Genomic DNA, 24,393 nt, shown 5'->3' with positions numbered 1-24,393 from the left:
GCCGATGGACACAATGAAAGTATATAGAAAATTACTACATCTGTTTACTTTTCTTTTAATGTAAAACAAACATGACAAAAATTTCAAAGATCCTCTTACAGAACCTTCTCAATTAAGTGTACCTGTTCGTTGTCAAAACGTATGCTCCAACGGATACAAAAATGTACATCGATTGACACAGCAGATCTGTTAAATATGTACATTGGATCTGCTGTGACTGTACACGTTGCCACTGAGGCAAAGTTTGGCCCTAGCCTGGCTAGCAGTAGAGGCGCTCGGCTGTCATACAGACCTGCACTAGTTCCCTTTTTCTCCATTGAATGGCCTGATGAAGCGGGATTTTTACCCGTGAAACGTGTTGCATATCGGAGCTATGAATAAATGTTAATATTTTATTGAATTAACCACTCTTGGTCTGTTACTTCTCGAGGGAGGAAAGTCCACCAACTTCCTCCTTTTCAAACTGTTTTTAGATGTTTTTATGCTACATTGGCACTTCTGTTAAAAACTTCTTTATATTGGCTAGTAGCCATGTTCATTTTATCTGTACAGGTAGTCCCCGGTTAACGAACGAGATAGGGACTGTAGGTTCGTTCTTAACCTGAATCTGTCCCCTGTACCTCCTCTGTGCCTCCAGTGTCCCCCTCTGTGTCACCTCTGCCCTCTGTACCTGCTTATACAAGTTTAAAGGCCATTTTTCTTGTAGTTTTTGAGAAAATAGATTTTAAAACATTCAAAGTCCAATTTGAATTTTTTAATTTTTTTTCCCATGGAAACACAGAATCCACGCCATGCGTATCGGTGGGTGGTTCCTAAGTCGGGCGTTCGTAAGTCGTGGACTACCTGTAGTTGATTTTCTAGTCTAGTAGCAGCTCCACACGTTAACTGTATAGCTGCCTCTAATAAAGTGCTCTGACTTTAATTGTCCTAGTCAGTGTACAGTGGTTGACAAAAGGTGTGGAACGTATACATAAGGGTGGCATTCTGTGTGTAATTCCAGTCACCTAGAGTCTGTATGCCTGGGTGCATATCTGTACCTTTTAATGTTTAGTCACTGATGCCTCTAAAAGATGTCCTTGATGATTAATGTCGATGTAGTCCGTAGCAAGGCTTTATATGAGATAAAGTAGCACTGGGTAATGTCAGTGGCATAGCAGGTAATGTGATATATCTTCCTCTACAGCAAGTTGCTACACAACAAGAAATTCAGCATGATGGGTTGTAAATGGATCCAGCACTATAGACATGATTATCTCACTAAGATGTTATTTTACTGATCTTTCCATTACTCTTTATTGTAGAAAGTCTGGAATGGATGGTGTCATTGTGTGGCGCTTCTGTGGTCACCAAGCCTCAGCAGTTTAAACATAAGCAGGTAAGTACCGGATGCAGCTGCTCAACGTAATTCAGATATGTGATTATGCCTTTATGCGTTTTTCTATCGTCACTGCCGAATATTAACTCTCTCAATCCCTCTATAAAGGTTTAGGACTCTCTCACGCTACCAGAGCTTTTCTAAGCGCTTTGTGATTTTAAAAGCTCTTGCTGAGGTTATTCTATGTGTGTGCACACTGGGGCGATGTGATTTTGTAAATATCCCCCATAGCATTGTATTAGCAAGCGTGTAAAAAGCTCTTGTGGTGTGAACGGGCCCCTAAAGGGGAATCTAATTTAAAAACATACCTAAAGCGGCATGATTAGCTGTACATATAATAGAAATCCTATACTTTTTGTTGCATGGGTTAATAAACCTTGTGCTTTATCAGAGTAGTCTCAGCAGTTGGACAGCGGCTCTCCTGAAAACTAAATACAAGGGAATGCCGTCCAGCAGGGGTGATAATACAGGGCTGAGGCTTCACGGACTAGTCTCTAGCCTTCTGGCTAGTGATGCATTGCAGTGGTTAGGTGGGCCTACTGTGGGGCACACAAAGAGTATCACAGAGTGATGGGAAGAACAATGCCCTCACTGAGTAAATACGCCAGGTGGATTGCCCACCGATGTGCCACATGTGATCAGGGGCCATTGTACACAATCTAGATTCTAGGCGGCTGCCTCTGCCGAGTTTAAACTAACGTGCGTACAAGGCTAGAAGTTTTTGTGTGGTTGTACAAATACTTATCAGGATAGGGATTTACAGTTCAATAGGTCATCATATTTCTGTGTGGGAGCTTAAACCCCTGCGTACCAGCAGTCTATGGCCCCTTAAAGGATATCCGAGGTGACGTGACGTGAGATAGGCATGTGTATGTACAGTGCCTAGCACACAAATAACTACGGTGTGTTCCTTATTTTCTGTCTCTGCCTGAAAGAGTTAAACATCAGGTATGTAAATGGCAGTTCCTGTCTGAGTCAGGACTGGGTCAGACTACAGTGTGACCCTCACTGATAAGAAATTACAACTATAAAACACTTTCCTAGCAGAAAATGGCTTCTGAGAGTAGGAAAGATATAAAAAGGGTCAATAGTTCATAGATTTTATCTCTGGCATACTTCAATGATTCTGTCATTGAGCAAAAACAATAACACAGTAAAAACTGAAAAAATAGATTTAAATATAAAATAAATTTGTGGTATATCTTAAGTCATTTTTAGGAGGAGGAGGGGGATAGATACAATTTTTTATTTCATTCGTTTTTCACCTCGGGTGTCCTTTAAGGACCAGAGACTGCTGGTACGACAAAACGGCACTTACCGATGAATCGCTGCACATGCCTGCCTGTCACGCCGCTCTCCTATCGCCGCAGGCCGCGATCTCTGTGTGCTGGGCAGAAGCTGATTTCATTGGCTCCTGATGCTGTCCACCAATGTAAGCCAATGGAATTAGCTCACAGTGATCACCGGGTCAGGAGCCAATGAAATCGACTCCTGACCTGCTTACAGAACTCTGACAGCAGGGCGAGTGAGCTGCGGCCGGGGCACAGCAGTAGGACCGCACAGCGATGATGTTGAAATCTACGTCCTGTCAGAGCCACACAGCCACCAGCTGGACGTAGATTTTAAATGGTGCGGTCTGTAAATGGTTGATGAACCAACACTGACACAGAGATCAGGTCAGAGGTAGAATTTCAGCCCTTTAATGAAAAAAAGGAATCACAGACTCAAGAAGGTTCACCATGCCCACATTGTCCGCGGTGTACGGCGCAGTATGCCACGAACAACGTGGGCTTGATTGACAGCAGTGCTTCACGCAGGCGCAGTAAGGACGACCTTCTCTGCACCGTGCAGGGACCCCGGGGCAGCGGCTGCGAATGGAGCTGACAGCGTGGGACAGTCAGCTGCAAGGGGCTGGAGAAAGCCCCAGGTAAGTAAATGAGCTGTAATGTAATTTGCCTTAAAACTCATGCAGATCACATCATTGCATTGCTGGTAGAACAGTCGTTAATGCTATAGTTTTGGTCTGTGGAAATCTTTTTTTTTTTCTCCTCTTATGTCAGATAACAATGTGTATAAAAGTGGCTATAAAACTTCTGCTATAGTCTGCTAGTGGCAGATCCAGCTGTTCTTTTGACTTGGCTGCAATAGAGCAGATTTGGCTACCTGGCAGGAAACTGTATGAAGACCTTTGCCAGGCAATTCAGCAGTGAATGAGGGCAGTTCATTCAGCAATGGCCAGGCTTTGCAAAATAATCCATCCCTGTAGTTTGTCATGTCGGCAAACCCTGATAGCACTTCAGGGATTGTTGGCATAGTTTTCCATGCTGTTGGGCATTATTGCCTCATTTAGCTAACATTGTCGAATGTGGTCTTAGTGCTTGTATGCACGCACTGAGCTGCACTATAATTTATTTTTCTGATGCCTACAATTGCTAAATGACCATGGAGCCGCGGCTGAAACTGGTCTAGGTGAGATTTCAAGTGCACATTTTCTATTTATATGTTTGGGGTTTTTTTTTTTTGGGGGGGGGGGGGCGGGGTTTGCAAACATCAGCCATAGAAAAGCTTTAATACCAAACTGTTAAGTTTAGCTTAATCGGAGCGCTCTTAATGCAGGATTTACAGTTACATCATAATTTGCCAAGGCCATTTTTTATTAATATATTAGAATAAAGAATACAAGAAAACCTATATAGATCATCATTAACATACATAATCCTATTCCACACCATTCTAAAACACACAATGACCCAAACATTGTAAACCTAAAATATCACCGGTATGAAATCCATCAACAAGACAAATACAACATTGAATACATATATATCTCAATAACAGAGAAAGAAAAAAGTACAAGACAGTCCTCTACTTAAAACTCAAGTTACAACGTTTCAAGGATACAACGAAAGTTGTCTTCATGCACAAAATATACAATGCTGTTTTTTTAATTTTTTTTTTATTATTGTAAGTTTTAATTGTTATAGAAAACTCGAGCCAAATGTCAGGTTCAAAAAGAGATGAGGGGAAACTTCAGGATTCTGTTGAGGCCTCCCTCTGTGCTCCGATGCCCCCCACCCCCCTTATTCAGCACAGCCCTCCTCCACATCGGGGTTGCACTCCTCTCCTGTTACAAGTGCAGCCGTGCATGCGCAGTAGCACAAAGGTGCTCTTACATGAGCGGCTCTGGCTTACTGCGTGGGCGTGCGCGCACAGCTACTGTGTGGCCATGCTGATGAAGGGAAGAGAAGGTATGTGGCCCTTATATAATTGGAGACAATGCCTTCACTAATCTTTCAGGGGGCTGCGCTCAGCAAAGGGTGACATCAGAGGAGGGAAGAATCATTAGAATTCTGAGGCTTCCCTCTGTTTAAGTAAATCTCTCATATTGTACCCGAGCTTCCGCTAGGTACACTTTTAATGTTACAGCATTGTATAATCTGTTATAAGTAGTTTTAAATAAAGAATATTGAACAACCAAAAACATAGTTTATATTATAAGTCTAAATCCAGAGTTGGCCGAAAGTAAATCATTTATCCACGTTTCGCAACGTCTAACCCAGGACTCAACTTACAAACAAATTCAGCAACCTGTTGGTAAGTAGGGGAACGTCTTTTTTGACACTATCCCCATTTTTGTATCCCTCTCTTGAAGCCTCCAGGATCTTATCAGCATGGAGTTTACATGTTGTTTTTTTCCTTTGTGTGGGTTTCTTCAAAGTATCTTCCACCTTCCACAAACATGTCGGTAGATTAATGGCACCTTGCGTTAGGGACGACTGATTGCTGAATTTGTTTGATAAACGCCGTGAAATATTACAAAACAATATGCAGTAAATAGATACATACCGTACTGACAATTATTTCCCATGTAGCATTTAGATTCCTTGTTTGTTTGGTACAACATTACTGTATAATGAATTTGAGTATAGACGTTGAGGCCTTGTTCACATCTAAAATCGCTGACGCCAGCGATTTTCTTTTTTTCTCCTCCCGGGGTTCGGGTGGGCGCTGCAGTTTTTGTAAAACGTTTTTCATAAGAGCTTTTTCATTCCCTGACACAAGTCAAGAAGTCAACTCTATGACCCAGAAAATAATAAATACAATGTACAGTGGTGTGAAAAACTATTTGCCCCCTTCCTGATTTCTTATTCTTTTGCATGTTTGTCACACTTAAATGTTTCTGCTCATTAAAAACCGTTAACTATTAGTCAAAGATAACATAATTGAACACAAAATGCAGTTTTAAATGATGGTTTTTATTATTTAGTGAGAAAAAAACTCAAAACCTACATGGCCCTGTGTGAAAAAGAAATTGCCCCCTGAACCTAATAACTGGTAGGGCCACCCTTAGCAGCAATAACTGCAATCAAGAGTTTGCGATAACTTGCAACAAGTCTTTTACAGCGCTCTGGAGGAATTTTGGCCCACTCATCTTTGCAGAATTGTTAAAAATTCAGCTTTATTTGAGGGTTTTCTAGCATGAACCACCTTTTTAAGGTCATGCCACAACATCTCAATAGGATTCAGGTCAGGACTTTGACTAGGCCACTCCAAAGTCTTCATTTTGTTTTTCTTCAGCCATTCAGAGGTGGATTTGCTGGTGTGTTTTGGGTCATTGTCCTGCTGCAGCACCCAAGATCGCTTCAGCTTAAGTTGATGAACAGATGGCTGGACATTCTCCTTCAGGATTTTTTGGTAGACAGTAGAATTCATGGTTCCATCTATCACAGCAAGCCTTCCAGGTCCTGAAGCAGCAAAACAACCCCAGACCATCACACTACCACCACCATATTTTACTGTTGGTATGATGTTCTTTTGCTGAAATGCTGTGGTACTTCTACGCCAGATGTAATGGGGACACGCACCTTCCAAAAAATTCAACTTTTGTCTTGTTGGTCCACAAGGTATTTTCCCAAAAGTATTGGCAATCATTGAGATGTTTTTTTAGCAAAATTGAGACGAGTCTTAATGTTCTTTTTGCTTAAAAGTGGTTTGCGCCTTGGATATCTGCCATGCAGGCCGTTTTTGCCCAGTCTCTTTCTTATGGTGGAGTCATGAACACAGACCTTAATTGAGGCAAGTGAGGCCTGCAGTTCTTTAGATGTTGTCCTGGGGTCTTTTGTGGCCTCTCGGATGAGTTTTCTCCGCGTTCTTGGGGTAATTTTGGTCGGCCGGCCACTCCTGGGAAGGTTCTTCACTGTTTCATGTTTTTGCCATTTGTAGATAATGGCTCTCACTGTGGTTCGCTGGAGTCCCAAAGCTTTAGAAATGGCTTTATAACCTTTACCAGACTGATAGATCTCAATTACAGTACTTTTGTTCTCATTTGTTCCTAAAAATTTTTGGATCTTGGCATGATGTCTAGCTTTTGAGGTGCTTTTGGTTTACTTCTCTGTGTCAGATACCTCCTATTTAAGTGATTTCTTGATTGAAACAGGTGTGGCAGTAATCAGGCCTGGAGGTGACTACAGAAATTGAACTCAGGTGTGATAAACCACAGTTAAGTTATTTTTTAACAAGGGGGGCAATCACTTTTTCACACAGGGCCATGTAGATTTGGAGTTTTTTTTTCTCACTAAATAATAAAAACCATCATTTAAAACTGCATTTTGTGTTCAATTATGTTATCTTTGACTAATAGTTAATGGTTTTTGATGAGCAGAAACATTTAAGTGTGACAAACATGCAAAAGAATAAGAAATCAGGAAGGGGGCAAATAGTTTTTCACACCACTGTATTTATATTTTAAAACGCGAACGCAATCTCTGCACAAATCGATTTTGTGAGCGTTTCGCGTTTTTCCTATACCTTCCATTGAGGCAAAATCACCTCAAACATGGTACAGGCAGCGCTTTGCTGAGCGAATCGGAAACAAACCGCTCAGATGTGAACTCTCTCATAGGGAATCATTGCACAAACAGTTTGAGGGCGATTTTGAAAATCGCCTGCGCTTGAAAAAACTCGCTTAGTGTGAACGAGCCCTGAATGTGGGGTTGTCTACGTTTTTCTCCCACATCCCAGAAATATACCTGATAGGCCACAGACTGTAGAATGTTAGATCCACTAACGATGTGAGTTGTAAGACGTGTTCTGTAGAGATGTCAGTGCTTTATACATGCACGACAATAACCGCTTTCCATCATGCCTGGCTAGCTTTACCCGTGTCATTCACGTGTCAAGCAAAGTCAATGGAAATCACTTGCAGACCTCCTACCACTTAGAGGAGAAAGTCAGCACCCCAGTTTGTCCTACTTAACAACCTTCTAATTAAATCTGCTAATTGTGCCATTAACCTCATCACGATAATATACAGACTTTCAAAACAGAGTGCTAAAGTGTATATGTTCATTAACTCTCCTGTGGAGAGGTTTTTGGTATAATTTAAGATTCCCACTGGGATTGCTACCAGATAATTACTAGTTCAGCCAGCGTTTACATACATGCAATACATTACACATTGCAGTGTAATGTTCTCTAATCAAGCAGTTATAAAAACTAATCCTAAACTGTGACTTTCAGTTTGCTCTAATACAGAAGGGTAGGCTGGAAAGGGTTATGTATAGCTAATAAAAATCTTAAAAAGCAACCAATATCCACTCCAATGCTGACCTGTTCTTGCTGCAGCCACAGCTCCAGAAGTTATTGCCAGCCCAGTCTTCAAAGGTACCTGGACTAAGTGGAATACAGAGACTGCTATCTTTATTTCCCTTTGAAGGGAATTTGCAATTTCACATTTTAAACCAAGCACTACCATTTTTCAATGAATCAAACAAACAGGTGTTTACATAAAGCCGTTCCCCCCTCCCCCCTTTCATCCTCCTCCCGACCTCCCACTAGCATCCAAAAATATCAGTGTGTTTATGGCCAATATATAAACCGTTACTACTGGCCACACTAGTAACATTCAGTATGTATCCAGTTCTACTCATCCTAGGGTATATTTGAAAGGGGTGACTAAAACCTTTAGGCCCTGAACACACTAGTGAGCCTCTGTCCGCTTTTTATTAGCACATCAATTTTGCAGACTGATCTGCATTTCTGAAAAGCGGACAGAAGAGCACTAGTGTGTTCAGGGCCTTAGGGCCCATTTCCAGGCAGTGCAGAGCCCCATGGCTCTGTCCTGCGCGTCCCTGTCGGGGAGGAGGGGAGGTTGCTTGCAATACCATTGATTATACTGAATGGGATCGCGAGCCAAAGCACCCTAAAATGCAGCAGACCATGCGTGGTGATTCAGCAGTGAATCGCCGTGCATGATTGGAAATGGCAGAGACTGCTGTCCCTGCAATCATGTTTCCATAAGCACGCATGAAAACGAGCCCTTAGGTCATTTAAGGATGGAATTTGCAGTTTTGTTATAAAGTTACCTTTTTTTACCCTTTTGTATTGCTCTTCTTTGCAATCTTAGCAACAGAAATCCATACCTGTTACAGGAGGAATTCTCAATTTCTATGGGCTCTATTCACAAAACATCTCATACATTCCTTATCGCCTAATTGATAACCTTTCAGCACATTTACAAGCAAAATAATCACTCAAAGTAAGTTGTTCCTAATTAACTTTATTTCAATATTCCTTTTCTTACCTTGATTAGATTTTTTCTCTTTTGGAACTTAAAAACGTAGCATAGATAAGGTGAAAACGGGTGAAAAAGCTTTGTGAATCATGCCCAATCTCTATCTCTCACTCTCTGTCTCTCTCTTTCTTTCCCTCTTTCTCTCTCTTGTTAAGTTAGATCACCTAGGGCAGTGGCGTAGCTAGAAACCTCTGGGCCCCGATGCGGAATCTGGTTGTGCCCCCCCCGGCAACAACAGCCCCCCCTCGCAACACCCGAAGCACACACATATCCAAATCCCCATAGCTGTGCATGGCATGGCTATATCAATTCCGCTTTCCAGCAGCATGGCTGCCACGTTCAATTTGCAAACATACGCAGCACCCAGAGGAAATAGGGCAATTAGTAGCAAGATGCTAGTCTGAAGGAAAATAATCGTTATGTGCGCAGCATTCATCAGAAAATCGTTATGTGCGCAGCATTTACCAGAAAATAATCGTTATGTGCGCAGCATTCACCAGAAAATAATCGTTATGTGCGCAGCATTCACCAGAAAATAATCGCAATGTGGGAGCATTCACCAGAAAATAATCGCAATGTTGGAGCATTCACCAGAAAATAATCGCAATATGGGGAGCAGTAACCAGAAAATAATCGTTATGTGCACAGCATTCACCAGAAAATAAACGCAATGTGGGAGCATTCACCAGAAAATAAACACAATGTGGGAGCTTTCACCAGAAAATAAACACAATGTGGGAGCTTTCACCAGAAAATAAACGCAATGTGGGGGAATTCACCAGAAAATAAGCGCAATGTGGGGGAATTCACCAGAAAATAAACGCAATGTGGGGGCCTTCACCATAAAATAAACGCAATGTGGGAGCTTTCACCATAAAATAAACGCAATGTGGGAGCTTTCACCATAAAATAAACTCAATGTAGGAGCTTTCACCATAAAATAAACGCAATGTGGGAGCTTTCACCAGAAAATAAATGCAATGTGGGGGAATTCACCAGAAAATAAACGCAATGTGGGCGCATTCACCAGAAAATAAACGCAATGTGGGAGCTTTCACCAGAAAATAAACGCAATGTGGGAAATTTCACCAGAAAATAAACGCAATGTGGGGGCATTCACCAGAAAATAAACGCAATGTGGGAGCATTCACCAGAAAATAAGCGCAATGTGGGAGCATTCACCAGAAAATAATCGCAATGTGGGAGCATTCACCAGAAAATAATCGTTATGTGGAGGCAGTCACCAGAAAATAATCGTTATGTGGGGGCAGTCACCAAAAAATAATCGTTATGTGGAGGCAGTCACCAGAAAATAATCGCAATGTCGGGGCAGTCACCAGAAAATAATCGCTATGTGGGGGCAGTCACCAGAAAATAATAGTTATGTGGGGCATTCACCAGAAAATAATCATTATGTGGGGGCAGTCACCAGAAAATAATCGTTATGTGGGGACAGTCACCAGAAAATAATCGTTGTGGGGACAGTCACCAGAAAATAATCGTTGTGGGGACAGTCACCAGAAAATAATTGTTATGTGGGGGCAGTCACCAGAAAATAATCATTATGTGGGGGCAGTCACCAGAAAATAATCGTAATGTGGGGGCAGTCACCAGAAAATAAACCTGTACAAATAAAAAAAATTCACTCACCTGGCCAGTCTGACATGAGCTCCCCGACGTGCAACCAGCCTCCCTCGTGTAGCTCTTCCAGCAGAGCAGCCAGTTTCTCCCTCGCTGACAGGCAGAGTGCAGGGCTACGGGAAGATGGTGCCCGAAGCCCTGTACTGGAGACACAAATAGTCTCTAGTGCAGGGCTTCGGCAGCCATCTTGCCGTAGCCCTTCTCTGCCTCCGGGAGCCAGTCCCCGCAGTGCGCTGCAGGGATTTCAACACCTGGGGGGTCCAGGCCCCCGGGCCCCTCCCTCACCTCTTTAATAGGCGGGCCCGGTCGCCCCTGCGACCACGGGCCCTACGCCAATGACCTAGGGTCTGATTCCGTTACAGAGCAGTTTTCAGCCCACAAAGCGAACCTAAAGTGAGGAAACATGCTTCAGATTAGATATTTGCGTATGTAGAGGGAAGACTCTGAATAGCGTAGAGCCTTTCCAGTCCTCTCTCTGTCCTGATGTTCCACTGATGTCCCCCATTGTGTCTTCAGTACTCCCCCCAACTGTGTCTTCAGTACTCCTCTGCAGGCTTCAGAAATGCTCGCTTCCCCAAGTGCTTCCAAAGACTGGTGCATCCATACTCCATTTGCCCAAGCCCAGTATGGATCCACTTATCTTCAGAAGTACTTGGCGATGCATCTACTTTCAAAGCCTGCATGAGGAGTCCTGAAGAGGTATTCAACCTAGCAGGTATGTACAGTTGCTGACAACTGTACATACACAAAAGCCATACTACCTTCTGTTTAAAAGACTTCTTTTACCTTCAGAGGGTTCCGTCTTTCAAGGGGATCCAAGGACCTTTCAAGAAAGATGGGGGAAAAACACAAAGCTGTCAGGAGCCCCTTATGGTGTAGTATGTTAGGATAATACTATTTGCATAATTAAGTATATGAGAGGTACTCACAAACAAGGGTTGCAAGGCTAGCCACAGTGTAATCGCCAGTGAAGAAAGCCCATCCTCACTCGGGGTTTTTAACCTTTAGTTGGGTCACGCTCCAAAAGAAACGTTACAGTTCAAAGAACTGAAAACAAACCGTGCACTTCTTCAGATCAATATAAAAGGTGTCTTGCATCAAGGAGCGTGGAGCACCTGTCTTTTATACTTTCTATACCAGACACTTTGTTTTCACTTACCTCATACAGGTTTTGTCCTTTTTTTTTTTTTTTTTTTTTAGAGGTAAGCTGTTTAATTCATTATTTTAACTGCTATTATATCCAACTACCACCTTAAAATTTGGGGCGTTCCCCCCCATTAATTTTACCTTCAGTTGTTGCTGCTTCAGTTGTTGAGGTCATTCAGAAAGCCGAACAGAGCATGTTCAACTGCCCAATTTATCAACTCAATGGATTGCAAAAAAAACAAACAGTGGACAGGAATTCTGAAGAGTTTTGCTGATAAGTTGTGCATCTCAGGCCAGCCTAGATTCCTTAATCCTGAGCTTACTGGTAGTAAAGGAGAAATGACATCTGCTGCCTCTCCTGTGATGAGCTTCATTCTGTAAACAGTGTCTCAGCATACTGGTGGAGGCCTATGGGGTGGTGCAAATAATTTGTAATACAGTATTCTATATACACACAGGAATATGGGGAAACATCACTTCCCTCTCTAATGGCCCTGAACAGGTTCACAATGAGAAGCATAAAGAGGAGCTTTAACCCCGGATTGAACTTAATTCCAAATGTTTAGCCGAAACCCCCTTTCCCACGAGAAATCTGTACCTTTTCTCAAATAGATCATTATGGACATCTGTATTGCTTGTATTGCTTTGAAACCACACCCACAGTGTGATGACTGTTTCCTTTCTGTGAACCTAATTGCATTGTGGGTAATAATGGCTTTATCCAACTGCCAAGCAAGCAGTATATCCCTCTGCGCACAGTACTCTAGTAAACATCATTCCGCAAAAATCACCTGGCAGGACTAAAGAAGTCACCACCAGTGATAATTTTCAGAATGTAAATCAAGTAAGATTAAAGATTTTACAATGTGAAAACACTGACTTAATCATTTGTAAATGAATAGTGAAAAAAATTAATTAATAACGTTAGTTGTACTATAGTTCCTCTATAAGATCATATCCATTGTATGTGAAAGCAGACAGTGCTTCTGTAATAAATCAAGTAAATCAAGGCAGTTGACCTCATTTATGTAGAATATTGTTTAAAACTGCCCTTATACAAGAAGTATATATGTTACGACCAGAACCCGAAGTTTGGCCATTGCTAGTTCTGGCCGGCCACTTCGGGTTCTGGTCGGCCAATGTGCAAAGTGGCCGCTGCGCTGCGGCCAATGTGAGGAATGGAATGATTCATGTAACATGAATGTATCTTCTGGCCGCAGCGCAGCGGGCAAATGTATCGCAACCTAGTTGATTTAATGACATTAAGCCGGCGGAAATGAAACAGATGAAGCCGCCGGCTTTTGCTCTGCCTCTCTCTCCTTCTCTTATTATGGGCAGCCGGCGGAGACACGCGTGTCCCCTCCGGAGTCGTTCGTCGCGGCAGGGAAGCCTGCCGTTCTTGCAGAACGGGTGCTGGCAGAAGCAATGTCTGCAGCCTCCCTGCTCTGCTTTCCTAGCGCGACGAACGACTCTCGGACACGCGTGTCCCTGCCGGCTGGCCATAAGAAAAGGAGAGAGAGGCGGGGGGGAGGAGAGAGAGGCAGAGCAAAAGCCGGCGGCTTCATCTATTTCATTTCCGCCGGCTTAATGTCATTACATTAACTAGGTTGCGATACATTTGCCCGCTGCGCTGCGGCCAAAAGATACATTCATGTTACATGAATCATTCCATTCCTCACATTGGCCGCAGCGCACCGGCCACTTCGCACATTGGCCGGCCAGAACCCGAAGTGGCCGGCCAGAACTAGAAGTGGCCAAACTTCGGGTTCTGGCCGTAACATATACAAAAAGCGTACTGGTAAGTTGTTCCCCCAAAATGGTCCCTAGACTATGGGGGAGACAATAGACTATGACTATGGTAGGGATTTAGATTAGAGCTCCTTTGAGGGGACAATGTGTGGCATAAATTGCTCAATGTAAAATGCTACATGACATGGCATTGCAATATAACTGGCCAGTTGGCATCTTTCAGGGGTGTGATGCATCTTATTATAAAAGTAGAAAAATATGAAGACACAATCATACGATTAATAACTGTTAATGTGCACTGGCCATGCTTGTGTCTTCATTTGAGGTAAGCCACCTCATCTTTTTCTTTTTAACTAGTTTAGCTCGGTTTAACCATACCGCGCCTCCTTACCCTTGTGCCATTTACCCTCCTTTGGAGAGGTACACCACCTGGGCCTTACGTGGCTTAGCCACCGCAAAACCCATAGGTTTGTTTTTACATCAAGAGTGTGACCATACCCAGCTTGTCTGGACACCAGAGTGGAGTCCGGTTTATAGATCTCCTCCCGCCTACAGAGGTTGGTTGCCCTTCTGCAACCTTCCTTTGTGAGGGCTGGTGCACAGCAGAAGAGCTTTTCTAAGCGCTTTGAGATTTTAAAAGCCCTGCTAATGTTATCCTATGTGTGTGCACACACTGGAGCGATGTTATTTTGTAAAAATCCCCCATAGTATTGCATTAGTAAGAGCTTTTAAAACTTCTAGCGTTTAAAAAGCTCTTGTGGTGTGCATCAGCCCTGAGTACACATTTTTGTTTTTTGCCTTCCCTTTCTAGTTGCGACTTACTGCACTATCGGGGCTTCCATTGTCTCTGTTTGTTTTTTCCCTCCTGGGGGTCGATAGACCACCCCTATACCTGCATCTTATTATGTAACCATCTAATATGCAGTTTTCTACATGCCACTGTAATGGAGATGTCACGTCTAATAATAGGCTGCATCTATCTCTTCCATTTCAGATCAAAAGTACATATATAAGCATTCTTATTACCTGATTATAATGGTAGTCTGGCATGGCAGAGAACAATGGTAGTCCCTGACTGTCTGAACAGTGCAGACCTATTAGACTAGCAGACTTTTGTGTTGCGACAGAGATGCTGAGTTTACCTAGTGTCTTGCTGAGATGTACAGGAAAAACTTTCATCATTACAGTGTTTTTTTTGCTTGTCACTCTTTGGCAGAATGCTTATAAACTGTGTTAAGCTGGGAATACACGGGTCGATTTTGCCGCTCAATTTCACACCCGATCGTTTTCCGCACTCGATTATGCGGGCAATTTTCTTAACTTCCATTCTTTTTTTCTAATCTTTTCCCATTGTTCCCTATGCAAAATCAAACGCGGAATCGATCGGGAGGGAGATCAGACATGTCGAAAATTATCAATCGAGCCATCCAAATGGCTCAAAATTGAGCCATGTATTCCCAGCGTAATGCTCATTCTGCGCCAATTTCTCCTGCAGTGTAATAGGCCTGTTGTATCAAAACTTGAAGCGTTCTCCATAATAGAGATTTAAATATCTTCATTTTGTAACCTGCACCTCAATAAGAATGCAATTGCTATTGGCTGCGCTGGCATTTTATGCCAGTTTTTATTAATAAGCCCCAAGTTTGGTCACCGGAGAGCGATCATTTTCAGCACAATAATTAGTATTGGCTCCGGATGTTACGATTGCTCTGGGCAAGAACATTATCTTCTGCAATACTTTACATGCCAGGACCAAGGTCATTCCATCAGTCTTGTTCCTCTATGACTGCACAAATTTCTTTCTCTACTCGAACTAATATTTTTTACTTTTTTTTCACAGGGAAATACATCACTAGTAGTTGTACAACCAGATGGAAAGACAGACTATGCAGGTGAGATTCGTATTAACTATGGCCTGGTTCACATGAGGATCCGCAAAGCGCTAGTACAATGTCACCCTATGAGGGGTGTTCCCTCAGCAGTCATACTACATGCAGCATTTTTCAGAGCAATTTTGCTTGAGGGATTGTGCAAAAATATACATTCCTTAAAAATCACACTTCAAAACAGCTAAGATTTTAGAGTTTGTGTTTTTCAGTGTGAAGTCAGCCTCTGGTCTTGTTTAAATGGGAGTGCACCTTTATTATAATGCAGGAACAACATGATAAATATTGTTTTCCACGGTGCTTTTTCCCACCACGTTAATACATATTCTGCCTACTGCATTTATGGTGATTTTTGAATGTCTTTCTATCCCATTAGTTAAAGACATTCATAGTACATTCACATAGCAACACTGGTATATTAGTATTAGTAATTTATTAAAGGGACTCAGAGCTTAGATATGAAAACATATTTATACATACCTGGGGTTTCCTCCAGCCCCATCCGCTCGCATCGCTCCCACGCCGCTGTCTGCAGCTACTGGAATCTGGTCCCCGCACTTCCGTCAGTTGGCTCCAGTCTGACGTAAGAGAAGTGCGCTGTTTGCGTATCTCTCCAGCAGCCTCAGGAGAGATACGTAGAGGGCACACTTCTCGTGCGTAGACTGGAGCCGACTGACGGGAACGAAGCTGCGGAGAACGGTGGCATGGGAGCGATCAGAACGGATGAGGCTGGAGGAAGCCCCAGGTATATATATAACTATTTTTTCATATCTCAGCTCTGGTACACTTTAAAGAGAACCCGAGGTGGGTTTGAAGAATATTATCTGCATACAGAGGCTGGATCTGCCTATACAGCCCAGCCTCTGTTGCTATCCCAAACCCCCCTAAGGTCCCCCTGCACTCTGCAATCCCTCATAAATCACAGCCACGCTGCTGACAAACAGCTTGTCAGAGCTGGCTGTGTTTATCTCTATAGTGTCAGTCTGCTGCTCTCCCCGCCTCCTGCAGAACTCCAGTCCCCGCCTGCATCCCTTCCCTGCCTGCTGATTGGAGGGAAGGGACGGGGGCAGGGACCAGAGCTATGCAGGAGGCTGGGAAGCAGCTGAGACTGACACTACAGATGTAAACACAGCCTCACAGCACGGCTGTGATTTATGAGGGATTGCAGAGTGCAGGGGGACCTTAGTGGGGTTTGGGATAGCAACAGAGGCTGGGCTGTATAGGCAGATCCAGCCTCTGTATGCAGAGAACATTCTTTAAACACACCTCGGGTGCTCTTTAAGTACAAGCATATTCTGTGGCCCTATACAGAGTAAGAAACAAACATGGGGTACATCATAATACAGACAATGGCATACACAAAATTCTGGGTAGACAGAATTACATTGACAAATCTAACATAATTACAGTGACAAATCTAACATAATTACAGTGGCAAATCTAACATAATTACAGTGGCAAATCTAACATGATGATCAAGATGTATAGCAAATTCCAATGAAATGGAAGAAAAGTGGGGTTCCTTCTGATAAATTTTGTACAGCATTTTGAGTAATAGGAGCAATATCTGATAAACATCTGGCTAGCTGTGCGCTCATCTCATTTCATTCCTCCTCCCTATCCCATTCCAATATTCTTACATTGAGGTAAAGGATTTCCACTGACTAAGTAAGATTGTATTGTACCTTTTCAATAGTGTCCATAGACATTGTCAAAATGGCCCATATCAGTTATTGACCTCAGATTCAACGGATATTAAATTGCAATATTTAAGGACTAGTCTGCTCAAACCTTTTGGTCAGATTAGCATCTGTTGAATGCATTTTAGGCCGGTTGTGCACCTGATATTTGCAGTGGGATGCAATGCTCCTGCTACATCCCACTGCAACGCAATAAATAACAAACATGGCCCTGTAGCAGGGTCATATGCATAGCTCCGCCCCCACTCAGTGACATACTCTCTACTGGACAGGAAGTATGTCACCTGGATTCACGTCAGTCCATGCATGCAAGCTGCGATGCACTGCGCCCCGTCGTTCACATTTACTGCGTCACTCATTGACTTCCATTACTGCAAGCACCGTCCATTAAACATGGTGCTTTTGGCAACATGCTGCAGGCTCTGTGTCAGGATTGCACTGACATGAACACCTCCAACGCGACGTGGTAAGTGTAAAAGGTCCCATTGATTTGCATTGCCGTTGAGTTAGCCTATGCTACCCTGTGCCAAAACAGGGTAACGCAACACACACTTCTTCCCCCTGGTTCCCATAATCACTACATGAAAAATTAGACTTTTTGGCTAAAGTCAAACTTTCATAGAGGCAGGTTTGCAGCTGATGTCACCAGGAGCGTACAGTGCACCAGTATGGTCTGTGCCTGCACAGTACGCTCCTGGTGACATCAGCGGGAGCGAGGACACGGCAACGCAGGCGCAGTGGTTTTACGACTTTAAAGTCTGAAATTCCAAAAGGGAACCGGAGGCGGGGCCAGAGCATCGGTGAGTGGCTGCGTGGGCACAGGATGTCTAAGGGGGACCATTAGAAGCCCCGGGTAAGTTTAACTCATTTTCCCCTGACCCTCCTACAGTATCCCTTTAATCTTCATGCCTGAAAACTGCTCTACTGGAGATTTCACGAGAGCTTATGGGACAGAAAAAAAACATTTCTATTTGTGCTGTAGATTTGTCCTCCGAACCATGTGGCAGGAAGTGATAGATCACAGCAGGCGGTGCCTTTCCCGTATGTGGGCATAGCATCCTTCATTTCTCTTTCAAGTCTTCAGCTTCAAAACACCATTTGCCAAAGTGATAAATTGCTCCTATCTGCTTACTCTAAATTTAGTTTTTGAGTTTTTTCTTCTACTTTATGTATGAAGTTACTCTTGGTGATCTTTATTTTCTGGAAGGGCACTATGCCAGTTTCATCAGTTGTGATGCACTGAAATGGTTGCCACCGGTGTGACTTGTAGTTCTAGAAAATAATTTGCTTTACCCTTAAAATTAAAGTGGACCTAAACTTTACATTGAACACAGCAGCATATACAGTATCACCTTGGATTGAGAGTAACTTGGTTTAAGAGCGTTTTGCAGTAGAAGCAAAGATGTTTGTGAAATTCTGACTTGATATACAAGCAATGTCTTGATATACAAGCAAAAAAGTAACATGCGCCACGTCATCACGACAAAGCCGATAGTTCTTCTCCCTTTGGTGCTGCATGATTGTATTTAATTGTACTGTATCTGAATGTAGAGACTGTGTAACGTCACATTTCCCTATAATCCTCAAAAGTAATTTATTGGGTAAGTTTCTTGTTAAAAAAACAAAAGAAAGAGTCCTTACAGGAAGGTGTTTATTCACCAGTTGGCTGGGTGATTCAATTTCACACCCCTCTAGCCATTGTGCGTTATACTTACTGGGTCTACAGCTAGGTAATGCAACTCTATATAATCAACAGAAAAAGGTGAATCTAGACCTCATATATTCCCAAAATACAAACTTTATTCATGGACAGCACTAAACAGGACACAACAGAACACACTAATTAAAACCGTTAAAAATCAATGAAAGAGGAATTGCCCTGACTCCCACACATATCTATGCATAGATCTCCACATGTCCACATGCACAGGCATAACCTGAGTGATCGTTACAACTTCATTGCTGCAGCTCAGGCTATTGACATGATATAGCGGTAATCTGAATGAATTCAGTTTAACCAGACTGGCATGGGCTCACCATTGGTTACACCACAGAAACTCCAGCTCCAAATGTAGACCCCAAAGTGTGCAGTTATATATCTCTCTCAATTCAGCATAGTCCCTGTCACCAGAGTTCAGATGCAAAGGAGATGCAATGTGTATAGGCGTTAAGCATCAGCAGAGATGGTATAGGCATCAAGAAGAAGCAAAACTGGTAAGCCATGCATAGTAAGTTAATAAACTGTAGATGTGAGCAGTTCACAATTTAAATTCAAACGTGGAGAGATGCAAGCTGGCTGCGAGTGCTTAGCTGGGCTTGGATGCCCCGTTATCCACCGCCCACTGCAGCTCCCAGCAGCCGCCTTCTACGTCCAGCGTGAGTACTCACTGTTAGCGGATACCGCGGTATTATGTGTGACATATGGGGGATCTCATCTCCCTGATGGCTGCCTTTGTCCCACGATCCACCCGCGCTCACGTTTGTATTTTTGGAATATATGAGGTCTAGATTCACCTTCATCTTCTGTTGATCATATAAGTTCCTTGTTAAAGCCACACAAAAAAAAGGTTGGGGTGAGCCAACAGATGGCAATGATTCTGTTAAAGTTTGAAAAGAACTATATTGAATAAATGAGACCATAAACCATCAAGAGATATTGAACATTTTGACAAATAAAAGAACATATCCCATCTTCGGGATCTGGCAAGAAGAACAAATAACAGATCCTTCTGTTTGCGAGAAAAATAGAATAAGTATTCTGTTAGTTATAGTGAAAGTCTTGATTACATTTTTATTTTATACTTTTTTACTATAACTGTTTTTGAGTTGTGGAACGAATCACCTGCATTTCCATGAATTCTTATGAGGAAATTTGTTTGATATAGGAGTGCTTATTACAAGCTGCCTCGCAAGCGCTTTAAGTCCGACAGGAGAAAAGCGCTACTATACAAAAAATAAATTATTATTATATATGGGGGGGGGGATATAATGCTGTGCTGAATTTGAATAAGTAATGAAAGGGTTAACATTTCTCTCTTTCCATTTTTTTCTCAGCCCCGCCCCTCAAGTCACCTCTCAACCAGGGTACATGCCTCCCCAGCCACACAGCATTCTGGGAAACAATTTCACTCTGGCTGTTGAGGCTGATTCATTACTCTGGACACATACACCGTCACTTCAAATGATTGTACGCGCTGTTCAGGGCTGTGTAAAAACGTCAGCCTCAGCAACCGATAAGCCACACAAAATTGTTTTACCGAGGGCACAAGGGGGGGGGAGGGGGTGGGGGGGGGATTGGCTGGGTATCAGTGTGCTCAAGAAGCCAGATCATGAGCACATCCACATGATATCTGTGTAGGTGAAACCACTCCACAGAAAGATCCTGAAAGAGGAGGGGCCAAAGACAGAGCTTGTTGCTAGGTAAAGAAGGTGAACCAGAAAATTAAGGCACTCTACACCCGGGCATTCAAATAACTAACCGTAGCAGTGAAGGTAGAAGACCATTATTTTAGCTTTCTTATGTATAATTGATTACAATGGACATTATTAATTCTCATTTATCTGATGTTTAGTTTAGGTCCTCTTTAAGGTGTGTTACAATTTTCCAAACTTTTAGCTGTGCCCATTCAAGTTTGTGTAAAACTTCTTGTTTTCTTATTTTCCAGCAATGCGGAAGAGGTACCGCGCTCTGGTGGTCACCCGTGAGTGGGTGCTGGATAGCGTAGCAAGCTATAAACTCCAGACGTTCGACAGCTACCTTGTTTGAAGGAGGTGACCATCTTTGACAGAAACTGACTGCAAGGCCTTATCTGTAGATAACTTCATGCTGCAATTCCTCCACTGTTTACATCATGCAAAGGAAACTGGATTAGAGGATGTTGTTCTTTCAGCCTTCCTGGATTTATTTGTTTTTTTCATACACAGCGATCACTTCTGAACTGTACTTTTTATGCAAAGAAAGTGTCCTGTTTAATACGTCTTTACTTTCACTTCAACACCAATCCTCTGCTGTTTGCTTTTTAAACTATGGTTTGATAACGTTTAAGGGACATTCGAAGTGAGAGGGAAATGTATTTCCTTTTAAACAAGGCAACTAACCTGGCTGTCATACTGATCATCTGCCTAGAATATCTTTAGTCATAGACCCTGAACAAGCATGCAGATAATGTTTCTGACTGGATTAGCTGCTTGCTTGTTTCAGATGTGTGATACATACATTACTGCAGGCACATAGAGCAGCAGGACTGCCAGGCAACTGGTATTGTTTAAAAAGTAATAAATATGTCAGCTTCCATATCCCTCTCAGTTCAGGTGTCCTTAGAAAATGGTTTCTACATTTCATCTGTGTAACCACTGTTTGTTTGACTTGCATTACACGTGTTCTAGAAATTCAGGAGCTGCTGCTAAAGACTTGTTTTTAACCTCCCTGGCGGTATGATTCTTTCCAAATTTAAAAGTCTTAAAGTAGTGCAATTTGTTCATGTTTTCAGACCCTAAAACCAGGAAAAAAAAAAATCACACCGCAGAGAGATCTGCAGCAGCTCCTACACTTACTCATCTCCCTGGGATCCTGTGCTGCAATTCTCCCTCCATCCCCCGGGTGGCACTGTTACAAGAAATTTCAATCTTACCTGAGGGATTCAGAGCCTCGAGCATCAGAAGAATGGCTGCCCAGTATCTGGATCCATGAGGAGGTGAGTTGAAATGCCGCCACGGTGCCTTTCTCTTCCCATACCTCCTGGCAGCTACCCAGAGTCAGGCTCCGGATTACCACTCCCGGCTGCTTTTTTCCAACCTGAGCCTGATTCAGGGTAACTGCCAGGAAGGTTAATGTTGCCTTTTGTGTTAGCGCTAAGCTATGAATTTCCTGCTTGCTGATTGATTCAAAGTAAGCTTGTAACCAGTGGAGTCACAAGTCCTGACTTGAATGCTTATTGTTGATTTTGGCAATTGAAATGTACGCCCTGCTTGGGACCTGTTATCCCTACCAGGGCTTAGATTTCACTTACTGCGCCACACGCTACCATTCTCACCGCTTTCCTATCGCAGCCCACTCGCTCTGCTGTTGGCATGACTGCAGAGCTCCGTGAGCAAATCAGGAGTTGATTTCTTTGGCTTTTGACCTTGTGATCGCTGTGATTGGTTCACAGTGATCACAAGGTCAGGAGCCAATGTAATCTGCAGTGACGGGAGAGCAGCACAAGCAATGAGAGAGACTGCTCTTTGCTGTGTGACATTGGTGAGCCCTATTTTTTTTTTGCCAGAAATTCTCTGGTCCTGAAGTGGTTAAAGAAAATTGGAAGCTTGCCAGTTTTATCTTGACAGGTTCACTTTAATGCCAGTTATATTAATCCATGCTAGCCATTAGAAATCAAAACTCCGTATTCCAACTAGAACTGTTAAAGGCTGCTATGAATGACAGTTCATCCTTGTCCCTGAACAGTCTGTCTGTTATTCTTACAAAGTGCTACAAGCTGGCCGTACCGAATGACCTCCACATACTGTGCAGTTCCGTAACGGATGGTAGTCATGGTTCCATCCTTTGTAATGCCAGCCTTTTTGAATCATGATGCTGAAAATGTATTTCTGTACATATCTTGTTTATAATATACAGCTGTATAGTTCCAGTAATTTCAAGACTGACTTAAATAAACTTTAAAAATCCAGCTCAGTCTCGTATTGAATGACTTTGAAATAACTATACTGGAAATGTCTGATTTTTAAGTAAGCTCAACTTGTATGTGTACATTGAAGTAATGAGTTATATACAGTAGAATCCCTTTATAGTAAACTCCAAGGGACCAGGAAATGTAGTTTACTATATCAGACGTTTACTATATCAGAATTGGTCATACATTGTACACTCACCTAAAGGATTATTAGGAACGCCATACTAATACAGTGTTTGACCCTCTTTCGCCTTCAGAACTGCCTTAATTCTACGTGGCATTGATTCAACAAGGTGCTGAAAACATTCTTTAGAAAAGTTGGCCCATATTGATAGGATAGCATCTTGCAGTTGATGGAAATTTGTGGGATGCACATCCAGGGCACGAAGCTCCCGTTCCATCACATCCCAAAGATGCTCTGTTGGGTTGAGATCTGGTGACTGTGGGGGCCATTTTAGTACAGTGAACTCCTTGTCCTGTTCAAGAAACTAATTTGAAATGATTCGAGCTTTGTGACATGGTGCATTATCCTCCTGGAAGTAGCCATCAGAGGATGGGTACATAGTGGTCATGAAGGGATGGACATGGTCAGAAACAATGCTCAGGTAGCCTGTGGCGTTTAAACAATTCACAATTTGGCACTAAGTGGCCTAAAGTGTGCCAAGAAAACATCCCCCACACCATTACACCACCACCACCAGCCTGCACAGTGGTAACAAGGCATGATGGATTCATGTTCTCATTCTGTTTATGCCAAATTCTGATTCTATCGAGACTCATCAGACCAGGCAACGTTTTTCCAGTCTTCAACTGTCCAATTATACAGCCACATTTGCTAGGACCTGAGGACTATTACTGTATCAAGAGGTTTACTATATATCAAGAGTTTATTAGAACAAGATTCTACTGTAGTAGAAGATAGAGGGTTTGTTGACAGGCTAACATAAAAAAAAAAAAAGATGCCGCTGAGATGAAATATACTGAGGATGGAAATAAGAGCACAACTAGACAATTAAAATAGATCAATTAAAGAGATCATCAATTTATCCCATACACATATATTCTGAAGGTGCCCATAGGCTTGAAGATGTGCCCAAAAGATAGATCCCTCCTAGATCAAAATCTGATCAGAGGGATCAATTGCTGCTAAACGTAAGGTGTCTCCTTTATATCCTTCGGTCTCCTGGGGTTTCAGTGCCGGTTGATGGATCTCCTGAACTTTAATAATATTCCCCGAGCTCCTGCAGATTAGTCACCGCAGTGGAATGGACTCGCCTATCTGGCCAGCGCTCTCCCTCCTCTGTCCTCCCGTCTTCATCTCCCCTTGGACACCTTTAGTCATTCCTAGTAATGTGCCAATGATCTTCCACCATCCTTCTCACCCCCCCCCCCCCCCCCCACCCCATTATTATCCTTCACCTTTAACGCTTTTCAATAGTCCCTTGAAATTCTACCTCTTCAGAATTACCTACACATCCTTTATTTTACCCTGAGATAAGTGCCAACTAGTCCTCCTCAAATTATATACATCATCACTGTCCATTTCTTTGCCAGTCTCTTTTTATCCACCACTACATTATATCTATGTCCTCTGTGACTTCATCTAAGCCATGGAGGATGTATATATACGTCTTGTAGCTGAAGCACAGCTGTG

General features: G+C 42.8%; 1 protein-coding gene across 8 annotated transcripts in view; it reads left to right on the top strand.

Moving 5' to 3' along the window:
* BRCA1 (BRCA1 DNA repair associated) overlaps nt 1–22,736 on the top strand; it is a 243,881-nt gene extending 221,145 nt beyond the window's left edge. For all 8 annotated transcript variants that reach the window (XM_068264418.1, XM_068264421.1, XM_068264423.1 and 5 more), the window contains exons 21-23: nt 1,302–1,375; nt 15,325–15,376; nt 20,736–22,736. In XM_068264418.1, coding sequence (XP_068120519.1) covers nt 1,302–1,375; nt 15,325–15,376; nt 20,736–20,836 — 227 coding nt within the window. In that variant the 3' untranslated portion in view covers nt 20,837–22,736. The remainder of the gene's footprint in view (nt 1–1,301; nt 1,376–15,324; nt 15,377–20,735) is intronic.
* Nucleotides 22,737–24,393: the final 1,657 nt, after the last annotated feature.

The sequence above is a fragment of the Hyperolius riggenbachi genome, chromosome 12 (assembly GCF_040937935.1).
Source record: "Hyperolius riggenbachi isolate aHypRig1 chromosome 12, aHypRig1.pri, whole genome shotgun sequence".
Classification (NCBI taxonomy): Eukaryota; Metazoa; Chordata; class Amphibia; order Anura; family Hyperoliidae; genus Hyperolius; species Hyperolius riggenbachi.
Note: the sequence above shows the minus strand (reverse complement) of the source record. Positions and strands in the feature narration are given on the sequence as shown.